Source organism: Nilaparvata lugens, chromosome X, assembly GCF_014356525.2.
Source record: "Nilaparvata lugens isolate BPH chromosome X, ASM1435652v1, whole genome shotgun sequence".
In the NCBI taxonomy this organism is placed as follows: domain Eukaryota; kingdom Metazoa; phylum Arthropoda; class Insecta; order Hemiptera; family Delphacidae; genus Nilaparvata; species Nilaparvata lugens.
In genome coordinates this window covers 31,026,407-31,041,638 of record NC_052518.1, presented here as the reverse complement: position 1 = coordinate 31,041,638, position 15,232 = coordinate 31,026,407, and the positions used below count along the sequence as shown (strand labels likewise).

General features: G+C 35.7%; 1 protein-coding gene across 1 annotated transcript; it reads left to right on the top strand.

Moving 5' to 3' along the window:
* The first annotated feature begins 606 nt into the window (after positions 1–606).
* On the top strand, positions 607–6,941 carry LOC111050166 (FK506-binding protein 4-like). Its single transcript, XM_039441882.1, is given in 2 exon segments — positions 607–877; positions 6,697–6,941. Coding segments are annotated over 2 exon segments (516 nt in total).
* Positions 6,942–15,232: the final 8,291 nt, after the last annotated feature.

Here is a 15,232-nt window from a genome sequence, read left to right as displayed (position 1 = left end):
CCACTTCAAAGAAAGTAAATGTAAATGAAAAAAAAAGTGAACAGAGAATTGGCTTATCTTGGAAATCTTGCAGTATACTAAAAGTATTTTTTTATTGCAGAAATTTTCGTTGGATCATGAACTATTATTCATTCATATTATCCAATAACTTACTTTATCTCGAGAATTTAGGAATGATTGGTTGTTTTCTAATTACAGTATAAGAAAAAAACATGTAAAACTTGATCTCTCCAAAACTAAATTTTTCCCGGGTAGTATCATGTAAAGTTCTTGGGTTGAATTTGAATTGCCATGCATGGCCCAACATGGATAATAAAGAATTCGATGAGAGAAGAATGAACCATGTCTCCAAAATAGCTGTACAAATAGAATATAGTACAGATTTCATGTGATATTGAAATGAAATGGGAATAAATAATAATATGGATGTCAAACTACTGTATAAGAATAATAGAGCATATTATATGAATATAGTATATAACATAAAACACAATAGTGCAGACAAGAAGACGGGCAAACGGGCCATCTTCGTTTCGAACAAAGCCAGGTTGAGTGAGTTGCTGTTCGTTAGTGGAAGTTATAACTTCTCTTTAAATTTTAGTCAAAATGAGTACGAAATAAAATAACTCAGAAGTCGCCGTAGACAAAGTTACGGAAAACAATGACAAGGCTGGAGGTGATGTAAAAGCAGAAGTTAAAGGAACAAAAAGGCTAGCAGAGGACAAAGTTGACGATGTCAAAAAAGCCAAAAAAGAAGAAAACGGCGAAGAAGAAGAGTTAGACGATGAGGAGGATGTTGAAGGGGAGGAGGAGGATGAGGAGGAGGAATTACCTGAAGGAGAAGAGGACCTAGGCGAAGAAGAAGAGGATTTGGACATGAAGGTAGGCTTATGTTATTGTGCACTTAGCCACTTTAAATTGTTCAACTTGCTACCCAGACAACCCCAAAAAGTTTTCGATGTAATTGATACAGTCCACAAACCAGAGTGCTGTTTGAGCCAGCCTCTGTCGATTTAAACATGGTAGTTTCTCATTGAACAAAAACAATCAATTGTTCCGACAACCGAAAACCAGTTTTCCGGTTCCCCGGTGTGAGTGTGTGTACTCACAATCATAGCAGTTGGGACTGTGTTAGTGAGTTCGACCACACTTTTTCGAAAGGCTAGTAGGGAATTGGAATTGAAGCTTTCTCGATTGAGAGTACTTTGCAGGTACTTCGTTCTAGCGTGTTTTGGACGCTATTTTTCAACCGCTAATCATGAAAATGGTACCAAATTGTTCAGAAAGATTTGGACATCTGGCGCCGTACCGCCGAATTTTGATATCATTTATCAATTTTTTCCTATTGAACGTCAAACTTTGCCAAATTTTCTCCAAGGTCATCGAATTTTAAAGTCATTTTATAGTTGGAAAATTGGAATTTGGCGGTACGGCGCCAGATGTCCAAATCTTTCTGAACAATTTAGTACCATTTTCATGATTATCGGTTGGAAAATAGCGTCCAAAACATGCTAGAACGAAGTGCCTGTTTCAGCCCTTTTTCCGAATTATAAGATTGCTCTTAGTAAAAATAAAGTTCACTGATATATGTATAATTATATTTGAATTTACATGTTTTGTATAATAGTACCTTGTCAAGTAGCCTCTTTGAGGTTCGCTTAAGGTAGCTTATTTATTCAAAAAACGTTTTTTCTATTCTATTCTATGACAATCAATTGTTCAAAATATGAATTCAATAAAATAAGAAGAGGCCTATACATCTGTTTTCATGTTCTCGAACATGTTCGCATGTTTTCTACCTGTGATGGATAGCGAAAATTGGACCGCGAGCTGCACGGGGGCTCTGATTGGCTGAAAAGTTCAGCTTCTGGCGAACGGCGTGGAGAACAAAGAGCGGCAAGCTGTACGAGAACGATTCGGAGAAAGGCACGGCGATTGGTTAACAGCTGAGTTTTGACATTATGAAACATAATTATAGCTAATGTTCGCTGCACGGCGTATTGGGAGGTTCGCTGCGCTGTTCAAGGTTTAGTTCGGCATATCTTAAGAGCCTGAACTCAACAACGTTTCCTGGTTTTTTAAATCATGTTTAATTCCCTCCAATGATCAATGCTTTTAGCAGCTCTTAATACCTTTATACGTTAGCTGCTTCACATTGGTATATCAAGTGAACAGGGATGAGCCACCCCAAGACCAGTCAGAGAAAGATCGTCTTATCTTGAACACTGCTGAACTGATTTTGAACCACCCCACTCAAGAATGCCAATGACGCAATTTTGATTTCACAAGTAAAGTACTGGACTTCACTTCTGCAATAGCTCCTGCAGTTGTTGTGAAGTTAGCTGCTTCATATCGGTATAGGAAGTGAATATATCAAATGAAGTACTGCACTTGTGCATCAACGTTCAATGCAACTGTTGTTTCATGAATTTATATATATATATATATATATATATATATATATATATATATATATATATATATAAATTGAAACAGGACCGCAGGAACTGTGGTCATAAGAGTTAGATTTCAAACTGTACCAATCACTGCTCGGTTGAGGAAGGGAACTCAGTTCCCGAAAATTTCCGTTTATAATGTAAGTTTTCAAGTGTTTTCAATTTATTTATATCTTGTGTTTCCTTATTTATCTCTTTTCTGTATAGGGCTACTTTTATAGAAATAGAAAGAAAAAGAAAAATCTCAGTACCCTTTTTGAAATATTTCAAAAAGGGTACTAAGATTTTTATTTTCTTTCTATTACTTGTGTTTCCTGTTTCAATATTATATATATATATATATATTATATATATATATATATATATATATATATATATATATATATATATATATATATACAGGGTGTCCCAGATAAGGTGTAAACCCCGGCTACCATGGATTTTACATGCAATTTGCAACAAAAAATGTTCAGTAAAATTTTCTCCTATCGACCTTCGTTTTCGAGATATATCGATTTTTTGATATTTTTCAAGTAGGCGTACTTCCAGTCATTAAATCGTCAATATCTCAAGAACCATTGGTCTTAAGTGAATTGTAAGGACATCGTTGAAAAGAGGACAATTTCACATTGGTTTGAGGTATAAAACATGCCAAAGTCAATTATTGAGTAATATTTTTTAGCGGTCAAAGTTGAAAAAGAGTGATTTTTGAAGTTTTTTTGAAAACTTCAGACACATTTTTCTCGATTTTTTTTCCAGGGTACGAAATAACTTTTATAGCGCAAAAACTTCCTTTTTTGATTATCTTTCGAATGAGACCAAATACAGGTGTCTAGCTCAAATCCTCGAATCAGAATTTCAGTTTAAATTCTTTTTTTTAATTGAAAAATAGAATAATTTAAACTGAATTTCTGATTCGAGGATTTGAGATAGACACCTGTATTTGGTCTCATTCGAAAGATAATCAAAAAAGGAAGTTTTTGCGCTATAAAAATTATTTCGTACCTTGGAAAAAAAATCGAGAAAAATGGGTCTGAAGTTTTCAAAAAAACTTCAAAAATCACTCTTTTTCAACTTTGACCGCTAAAAAATACTACTCAATAATTGACCTTGGCATGTTTTATACCTCAAATCAATGTGAAATTTTGTCCTATTTTCAACGATGTCCTTAAAATCCACTTAAGACCAATGGTTCTTGAGATATTGACGATTTAATGACTGGAAGTACGCCTACTTGAAAAATATCGAAAAATCGATATATCTCGAAAACGAAGGTCAATAGGAGAAAATTTTACTAAACATTTTTTGTTGCAAATTTCATGTAAAATCTATGGTAGCCGGGGTTTACACCTTATCTGGGACACTCTGTATATACGTTTTCAAGTGTTTTCAATTTTTTATTTAGGAAACACAAGATATAAATAAATTGAAAACACTTGAAAACTTACATTAGAAACGGAAATTTTCGGGAACTGAGTTCCCTTCCTCAACCGAGCAGTGATTGGTACAGTTCGAAATCCAACGGTTATGACCACACAGCATGGAGAGTCAATTGTAGCAGCAGAGACCACAGATCACGCGGTGCAGACGGATGGAGAGAAAAAGGGTACAGAGTCAGGGGATATTATGGGGGTATTTAGGGGGCGGTTACAAACGGGAGATTTAAGATCCGATACCCTTTTTCTCTCCATCCGTCTGCACCACGTGATCTGTGGTCTCTGCTGCTACAATTGTAGTCTCTGTGGTCTCTGTGCTCTGTGGTCACGGCCGTTGGATTTCAAACTGTACCACTCACTGCTCGGTTGAGGAAGGGAACTCAGTTCCCGAAAATTTCTGTTTATAATGTAAGTTTTTAAGTGTTTTCAATCTATTTATATCTTGTGTCTCCTGTTTCAAGTTACACTATGGGGTATTTAGGGAGAGGTTACAAATGGGATATTCAAGATTTGAGTGGGTTATGCTTAAAATCTTAAATATCCTGTTTGTAACCGCCCCTTGAATACCCCATAATGTCCCCTGAATATGTACCCTTTTTCTCTCCACCGTCTGCACCACGTAATCTGTGGTATAATATATTAAAAATAAATAAATAAATGAATGAATATATATATATATAATATATATGCGGTTGTACAGGATGTCAGCTACTTTAATTTGGCTTCCAATTTTCCGAATGAGCAGCTTGGAAGGGAACGAAGAGAATGAGCCGGAGGAGGAAGAGATGCACAAAAAATAGGAAAAGTCGTATGGCTTTTACACTTGATGGAAACAAAAACAAGATGGCGTCCTTCTGACAACAAAGAATTCAATCAATTCTGATTTGATACGCGCGTTCCGATCTGTTGCTTTGGTTCTGCTTTCACTACATCCTTTTCCACGCAGCACTGTTTTCCCATTGCATTCTGTTTTGTCGTCGTCCCGGTTCAGCCAACAATAACAACGAGCAAAGATGCCACTCTTCATGTTGCAAGAAAAACATTAATTTATTGTTCTATCCAAGTTGATAAAAACACGTTGGAAATGCGGTGTGAACAACCAAGTAGCCTATTGGTTGATCAAAAAGTCACGCAGCTCACATTTATTGATCGATATTTTTGATAACATTTTTACATGACTCCGATCTTTAGAGAAAAAATGGAAAAGGGAATATTGTCCGTATAATTTTATCTTTTCAAGCAAGAACAAATCAATGATGAGGAGAGAACCAACAGTCCTCAAGCGAACGTACACAGCAACAGACAGACGGAGAAAATACGTCTGCATGCAGACGTGAGCAGAGATAGGCGGACGGACGTCTGTGTGTGCTGCATTATTCGAAAACCTGGACAGGGATTTTTCTCCGTGTGTCTGCTGCTGTGTGCCTTAAATCCAAGATCCTCTCCCGAGTTTTGATCAATAGTTTTTTTCCTTTTTGAAGAATTCCATCTGAAGACACAGAAGACTCAAATTATTGTGTGTTATCAGAGAGAAACAATGTACTAATGCTATGTATAGTTTGTTTGAGGAGTTGACTGTATCTGGATTGGACCATATATAATATTGAACTGAGATGATTACATCATTTGGAATAAACATCGCATTAGTACCAATGTTTTCTCGAATGGTGATTTATGATTCAGTCCAAATATCATACATTCTCCATTTATACATTCATACATTTTATCACAGTCCAAATAAGGCAACCGTAAGTTACGTTAAGGTACGTCCATATCTCTTGTTCTAATGAAGATATTGACCTTTTCATTGATGACAGCAGATCTATGCGTTAAAGAGAGGAACTAATGATCAGTAATCCAGTAATGGATTACTTGAAAGTGCTTAGCTATTATTGTAATTATATAGAAATTATAATAATATGATGGATCTTAGTTACCTACAAGTAATAGTATTCCTGTTGTATCCAACTCTATAATAATCTCATACACTATTGAAAAAATATCGCTATATTAATATTTTTTATCAACCATTGAAATTTATTGGTGATTTTCAATATATCACTTTGCTTGCCTGCATTTTTTATTTGAGCTTGCAATAAATTAAGCGTGATTTGTCAAATTTTACTGAGCGAAAAAATGTGTGATTTTCGTCAGCGCTCAGTAGTGAGGATCAGTGTTCATGCAGTGTTAGAATACCAAAAACAAAAAAATTAAAATGAAATAATTATTACGAAGAAAACAAAACCAGAAACTGAGAAACTCTGTTGAAAAAGGAAATAAGAGAAACGAGAAAAAAACAGTGATGAATGATACCCTAAAGTATAGACACTCAACATAATCTAGACAACAATCATCAACCACTCAATCTGATAAATAGAATGTGTGAACAAACCTTGGACACAATCTTCTTAAATGATGCAATCTGTGCAGTAGATATCTCGAATATTCTTCATAGAATCCATATGACTTTTCCACATCAGATTATCATCAACTAATAGGAGAAGATATTTGACTACCAGAAACTGTTTACTACCCCACAATTAACATCCCTTTATAAATTTAACATCATTGTAAACACAATTTCAAGTCTTGAATTTCTTCTTCTTCTTCTTCTTCTTCTCTTCTTCTTCTTCTTCTTCTTCTTCTTCTTCTTCTTCTTCTTCTTCTTCTTCTTCTTCTTCTTCTTCTTTCGTGTCTGGGAGCACACCGAGTTAAATGCTCTTCCAGAATTTAGGCACAAAACTGTTTTGTAATTCGCTAGAATAATATCCACCATCATGCAATGAATATCCATATTTGAACAGGTCATGAGGTCATAGTATTGAGTCAGTGTACACTCGCACATTGCATCATCACTATAACTCCATCGCACAGGCTCCAACTTGCATCTAGTGACACCTGTTCTCAAACGATTCAGGGACTTCCAAGTAGTGTGGGACAGATGGAAACCGGCAGCTCCTTCCCCACTCAGTTCCATGATTGGTTCAGGAACTTCCCAACTCAACAAAGCAAGTCGCCAAACTCCTTAGTGTTACCGTCAGCTCGCTAGTTGTTTTAGGAAAACTTTGATGGGATATCAATCTCCCTTGTTGCTCTTTGTGGTTGTGCAATGGGTGATGTGATTCATTCTTTTGTTTCGACCTCTCAATTTGAGCAGCCTCAATGTTTGAACTTCTCTCCTAATTGCAGGTGTAGCTATACAACCTATGGGATATATTTTATTCACAGGAGTATTATTCTTTTTTTATTGCGGATGATGCCCACATGAGCTTTTAGATTCGTGGGTAATGGGAAGTGCGAGAGTTAATTATTAGATGATCAAACGTCTATGCCTATACAATGGGATTTGGTGGGATTCGAACCCGCAACCAGGTAGCACTAGCAGACTGAAGGTTGCAACGCCCTAGTCAACTCGGGTATCTGGCCGGCTGGCCGTGAGTATGTTTTTAAAATGTTTATATCAATCGGGCAGTCTCATTGAGTGGGATGTCAACTTGTTTGGAATGTGTTGAGTTCCTTCATACTGGTGCTGCATATTCTGCTATTGAGAAACTGCGAGTGCAAGCACTGAAGTACGGAAAACCTGTGGATGTGCTTCACAAGATTATACAGTCAGCTTCCTTACTATGCTTATGCTGTTCCTGGCATGTACTTACTTTCGTGTGTCATTGCAGTTCTGTTTAGAGATAGGAGGTCATTCCAACTTAATGCCAAGACACTTTGATGAGTCACAGTGCTCCAGTTCCACACCTTTTACCTTTTCATATTGTTTAGTGCAATGGGTCTATCGAGACCTAGCACGTCATAATAAAAATCAATCGATCAATCACCTTCAGTATCTTGCGAACCTGTCGGTTTCTAATGTGGAAAGTGCAGACCTGTGATTTTCTGGGATTTATTTCCATATATAACACTGCTAGCTCGACCATGGCTCATTCGAGTTTATTCACCACCTCTTCAAGCATTTGACCCTGTGCACCAACTTTGGTATCATCCGCATAGATAAATTTGTTTGTGTAAATAAATAAATTTGTTTAATTAATTAATTAATTTGTTTTGATTAAATGATTTGTTTTGATAAATTTGTTTTTGTTTATGAGGGGTGCGAGCACATTTTCCTCTGCAAAGCCATTTTTCTGAACTCACCAACGACTTTTTCTATCATGAAGTACGACAAATAATCGCCTATTCTGCATCATGCATCTTATGAACTGAGTCAGGGTATAATCTTTTGATTCTTGATTGAGTCCTATAATGTTGTCTGAGTGACATCCTCTTGGTTAATGCTTTCTGGATATACTCTGTCCTAGATAAGCAAACTCCAAATAAGACTTAACATCAGCATTGATGTTGTCGATCCAACTCCTAAGCAAAAGATTCCCATTGTGCTATCTTCATGATGAAGCGTCGCGTGAAGGGAGTGGAACATGGTCTGACTGCTGCTCTTGTGACAGATAATGGGCCTGTGCTGTGTCTTTGGGATTGGATCCTCAACAAACTTTATTGCCTGTTATTCTATTTTTCCACTAGTGAAAATATTATCTGGGTTGCATATTCATCTCCATCTGCCACTATTGAAGGTTGTCGGCAGCTTTGGATCATGTATCAGGCTGAGCGTTCAGCCCAAAGCTCTAGTCTTTCACCATCTTCATCTGTTTTATTGTAGCACCAGGCAGTGCAATGACAGTTGAAATCTCCCAGGACTATTTGGGTGTCAGTGGTGTATTGTGGAAGCTAGTTTGCTGCCTAAAGTCAAACGTCAGCTGGCTGGCAGAGCTCGAAATGATAACATAGATAACGAATAACTCGATAAGATAAGGTTTCCCTCACCAGCCAATTATTGAATAATTGATTCTTCAGTTTTATTATATTATAATTGAGCAAGTTTACAAACGCTTTTAAATTATTATATTACCAATTATTGTTCCTCTCTTGGGAATATGTTTTCTCAAAATTTGGCCCATTGAACTCAATGATATTATCATTGAGATTTTTATTCTTCATTACTCACTTAGAATTGAGGGTGCTTACCATCACTTCTATTAAATTTGGGAAGGGTTACCGTATCTAATTTTGCAACGTCACTCTTACAGTCACTCTGCCTTGGCTTGAACTCTCGCGTACTATCGGTTGAAGTGTGCGGATATGTTTTGTCGGTATTGAATATTCAAAGCTCTGCTGGATATGTGATAAACTATATATCATGAACTAAATGTGATATAGATGTTTTTTTGTGCGTGCTGACATATAAACTAGCTGCTCTATCAACTGAGGAAGTATCTGTGGACATAGTAACGGTTAATCGGTTACTATGAAACATAGTAAACGGTTTAGGTAAAGGATCGTTACCTAAAGTCAGTAAAAGTACACCTAGATGAAGCAAAGTTCCACCAATATATGCAGTACATTGTATACATCATGTGAATAATAAAGGAAAAAAAGTTTATGTGGATGAAGATATCTAATCCATTCACGCCAGCAATAAAATGTTCACTCAACATATCAGTTTCAGGTAGTGATGATTTCATTATATTTCCGCTTTTCAAAGCATATATATATGTTGCTCTGTGACCATCAGGTACATGAAAATATCAATAAAAAGTTCTTTCCATATACTAGATTTTTCATTTGTAACATTTTTTAGTTGAACGCTTGTCTAGTGGTCTATTGAAGAAAATAGAAATGAATGCAAACGTTGAATATCAAACTATTTTAGCATGAATAACCTTTAAACAGATGAGAATGGGCGAGACTTCAATTGTAGAAGATAATGTAAGGAAACCATCGAAATAAATGTTGTTTTAATACTTTTATTAGAACTAGAGATATGGACGATTTACGAAACGCTTGCCATATAAAGTCTTGAGACGGCTATGGCGAGGTACCATCCAGAGAGTTGGGGGGTCAAGCACGCTCCCGCTCTTCATTCAGCTATGTGCAAGGTCTGGTCGTCTCTGTGATAACTCCCAAATATCCTCAGCTGTTATATTGTAGTAATTTCATGCATTTAATAATCCAGCTGACTAATGATAAATCACCACAATTTGTTTTCTTATGCACTTTCAATGTTATCCTGTTATGTCCTCAAAAGGACAAGGCAGTGAGTCAATCTCGTTGGGAAATGTGATGAAAATTTGGAGTTGATTGATGGAAGTAATCGAAAGTAATCGTCGATCAAACCAACAAACCCATATATGGACAACGACTTGATGCTTTAGTCATCAGAACTTGGTACGCTTTGCTTCTCGTTCAATTGCATTACAGTGAATGAAATGGAACCTTTGAAAGCCAACAATTGACTGGAGTAATGGCATCTATGATTAATATTCACAGATTTAGAGCCTTTGATAAATAAATTCAATAATATTTAAAGTGATTTTTTCGCAAGCCATAGCTTACAGTGCTATCGTAGTTTGAGCACTCCTTGAAGTACCAAATATATTGTTTCTCGGTCAATGTATTCTGTCACATGAACAAAAACACAATTAAAAAGTAAGTTTTGTTTTATGCGACCGCAGTCATCGGCCACTCTCTTCTTCCGCGAACGTGTGAGGCTGTGTAGGTTACACACTCTCTTATACAAATTTGAATATGAGAACCAAACCTATTATTTTGCGGTCGTCGTCCGCGGTTGTTTAAAATAAAACGTACCTTTAATATATCACATTGAATATTAATAACTACTTTATAGTCGCATTGAATTATTTTGTTGCTATTAAAAATGATCATTTATAATTTTATATCAGCCTAATCACTATTAGAACGAATATTATAATTACATCATTTTATAATAATGCATAAACATAACTTACTGTCAGTTGCACATGCAACTGTACTCAAAATGGTAGTTCTTTGTAAATAATTATCTTTTTCTAAGGTACCGTAGACTAAGTCATCAATATCCTGAAATAAGATAAGAGCGAATTCTTCAGCCCGGAGGGGGCTTACTAGTTTACTTCTTATTTTTAATTTAGTAGAGAATGACTAAAATATTGATCTTGATAATCCACTTATGACTAACAAGAATTGAAACTACTTGGTAAGATTTAAGTTGTAGAAAACTATCTCATCCACTATAAGAGTAATAATGTTGATGATGTTCACCATACTGTGTATGGTACTATGATAGATAACCATACTGTGCAATCAAACATTTTCAATTTAAAGATAAACGAAATGGGAAGATAAAAATAGATGACAGCTTGTCGTACCTATTTAGTCAGTGTCTATAGTCTGTCCGATTTGCCATGAGCCCTGAAAGATTAAGCCGACCCTCGCTCCACAACGCGCAGGCACACACGCCCGGCCTACCTGCGCCATTGATATACAATGTATACTACGTAGTATACAGGTAGGCAGACCATCCCTTTACTCACACACACAAAAGGAGACTGCGCTTGTGTGTGTGAGTAGTAGGAGGGTCGGCCTAATCCTTCAGAGCTCATGCCTACTTGGACAGAGTATAGGTCTACCTGTGCGAGGCCTCTCAAGACTCACAAAAGAGGTTCTCCGTGCTCCAAGCGCCCTTTACGCTCTATCCAACCGAGAGAATCACAGGGCAAATATAATTTGTTTAATTTTCATTTGCCCCACCAAGAAGTAGTTCCTAATGAATGCTCTGCGTAAATTTCTTTGCGAATAAAATACTAAAAGAGCAGTTGCATGGATTTCTGTGCCCTGGGATGAATTTTGTTGCACTCCCTCCCTCCACATTTGGATGGGATTCGATTCTTTTAAATAAAAATTCTCTTCAAAATAAAAGAAATATCCCTCTTTAAAAAATATTGAATCCTCTTTTATAACTTTGATATAACTTATTATATACCCTTTCAATTGATTGAGAAAATGTTATAATAATTTAGTAAATCCTCTTCTGTTGAAAATTGGCCCACCTACACTTCTGATATGACCCTCTGTACAATATAACTTGATACCTCTGGTGTACTTTCATTCTTGAATTATATTAAGTAGTATTAAAATTATTTATATGATTTAATTCAATTTAAGCAACTAACTTGTATTTTTTACGTGCAGGTGTAACCCATACTCTGTAACGGAGTATATGAAAGTCACAACTAGATCAGTGTTTTCAAGTTACCCTGCAAATTATCTAGGATTGGTTGTAGACCTAAAATAATCCAGAACGGTAAAAAAATAAAAACTGAGGACTGGACTGAGGATTGGTTGTAGACCTAAAATAATTCAGAACGGTAAAAAAATAAAAACTGAGGACATTTTCTTCAGATCTACAGAGATTGTAAAATGCAAAGTATAAAAAACTGTTATTGTTATACAATATATTTTTATACATTATAATTTTGAAGCTCGGAGCACATCAAACAACAGAATCATCATCCACAGAGACTTCAGGAAGAAAGAAGAAGCTCATCAATTCAAGGCGTTGTCTTGGAATGGATATTGCAAGTTCTATGTGTTTTTGATTGTTGCTCAGAAAGCCATAACTTGAAAAGGCTTTCGAGCAATAATCTTAATCAAACAAGAACTTAATGCGCCTGAAGACATCGATGAATGCAACTAGAAGGAGCCGGTGATTCTAAATATTATCCAATTGCTGATATTAATATACATAATTATTATTTTAAAAATACTACTTAGGAATCACAGTATATCAATAAGAATGAGACCCGCAAGAACTTAGCTAGCCTATGAGTTTTATACCTTCATAATTGTAGTAAAAAATGTTCAAGATTAACAGATATGTTAAAGAGGGGACTGCGTCAAACTGGGCTGGCGACAAAGTGGACCGACGACAAACTGGGCTGGTTTTCCAGCCCAGTTTGTCGTTGCATGCACCGCCAAACTGGCACTCTGAGGGGGATGTTTCACAGAGACAAGTTCTCACAGAGACAAGTAGTGTTTTTGAACGATATTAGTGTCATAGAGACAAGTTTCAGAGGAGCAAGTATTTCTATAAATAGCAGTCCCACAGAGACAAGCAGTTTCATAGAGACAAGGTCTCCGTTCAAAGTAGTAGCGCTATAAATGGCAGTCTCACAGAAGCAAGTTCTCACTGGAACAAGGTGTTTCACAGAAGCAAGGTCAGTGTCATAGAGACAAGGTAGCGAATGTAGGAAGAAGTTAGGCGTGTTGACTACATCTGAACTTGAAGGCACTCCATTAGCCTATTTGTTCTAGTAAATTGGATGTCTGCTGTTTTTTAGTCATGTAGGTATATGATTATGATTAAAGGTTAATCATATGAGATAGGGATGGGTTGGTAACCTATTAGAATTAGATAGAAGATAAATAGAATTATGAAGATAACTTAAATAAATAAATTGAGTTCTATGCAAATGTAATATATTTCTACCAAACTCCAAGATAACTATTCCAATATATCTAATAAGTATGACATTCAACCTGAAAGAATAATCAATATGAATATGAAATGGAATATTATATAAAAGCCAAATAGCCTACCACTGACCTATTCATCACCGCTTCTCAAAAACCACATGGCCAAAATGGTTTTTCATTATAATTCCTTCTTTCGTAATAAATTGTTTATGCTTTTGTACTCCTGAGCGAAGCTCAGTCCCCGATATTATGAGCTAATCATCTCTTCTTTTTCCGAGCTGCGGTCTCGAATTGTAAATTCAAATTGATATAATATTAACTTCAGGCAGTCACATAGTAAAGTTGTGTTAACACCAATAGATTCTATTAGATTGAACATAACTTATCATACACATGATAAACATATGTGGTTTTCAAGTGCCGTTCAATCTAAAATAATCTGTGAGGATTAAGTTATTAACATTTTTTACTTTCCTTCCCCTATTAACATAGGTAAGGAAAGTATTGCTTTCCGAAAAAAATTAAGGTACCCCAATTTCTATACGTTTCAAGGTCCCCTGAGTCCAAAAAAGTGGTTTTTGGGTATTGGTCTGTGTGTGTGTGTGTTGTGTGTATGTGCGTCTGTGTACACGATATCTCATATCCCAATCAACGGAATGACTTGAAATTTGGAACGTAAGGTCCTTACAATATAAGGATCCGACACGAACAATTTCGATCCAATGCGATTCAAGATGGCGGCTAAAATGGTGAAAATGTTGTCAAAAACCGGGTTTTTCGAGATTTTCTCGAAAACGGCTCCAACGATTTTGATCAAATTCAAATCAAATTTTCAAATCAAATTTTTTTATTTCCTCAAACAAAAAAAAATACATCCACAGAAACAGAAATATTACATTAGTCTATGAAGAAATATCTCCCTGCAAAGGTAAAAACCTGAGCGCAGGAAGGAGTCTATATAAATTCTGATCACAACAAAGCAGTAAGAAGGCGAACTATTCTAAGCAAAAACAATGCATGAACTATTTTGATTATTTTTCTTATGTGAAATATATTACAAAATTTATATATTCACTTATATTATATATATATATTACTTATATTTTTCTACATTATTAAGTATTCCTACAAATAGAATAAGACATAGTTATGAGAACACTCTTCAGACAGACAGAAATACACAAACTACAAAATGAAATATTGAGTTTTGAAAATTAAGTAAGTTCAATACAGAAACACAACGGAAATCCTCCACAACTCTTAAAAAATCGGTAGACAAGAAATAGGTACCTGACAAACTCAGATCACCATACAATAAGATCATTTGTTTTTATCCAATTATCCACTTCCTTAGAGTTATGTTTCTTACAGCTTATTTTAATAATTCTACTAGGCACAACATTTATTAATCTATTAACTCTGTAATTGAATTGATATCGACAAACATTCAGGTCAACTCTGTTTTGGACCACTGTCAAATTTCTTAGGTTGTACGGGGTTTCACGGATATCATGTTGAATTTTATTTTTATCCACATACTGAATTAGACTTTTAATATAGAGCTGTCTTAGAGTCAGAACATCAAATTCTCTAAATAACTCTGAGCTTGGGTAGAGTCTGGGCTTACCCAACGCTGCTCTCATAATATGCTTTTGCACCACAAACAACTTACCTATGTGACAACCCGCCGCACCACCCCACGCCAGTAAACCATACTGCAAGATGGATTGAACATAAGCAGTATAAAGCAACTTTGAAATACTTTTATCATTAAACAAACTAATTCTGTGAAATCTATAAATTAGATATTTTAGCTTTTTACATTTATCATCAATTTGACAGTTCCATCTAAGATGTGAATCAATAATAATCCCAAGGTACTTGGCAGAGTCTGTTTTATCCAGTACTGCACACTGACAAGGGGTTGATGCAGGCAGACTGCAGGAAGGAGAATGCAACTTCAAGGTCAGATTTATAGGCTGAGTCTAGCATTTGGTGGAAAAGTTATATATGTACTTTTTT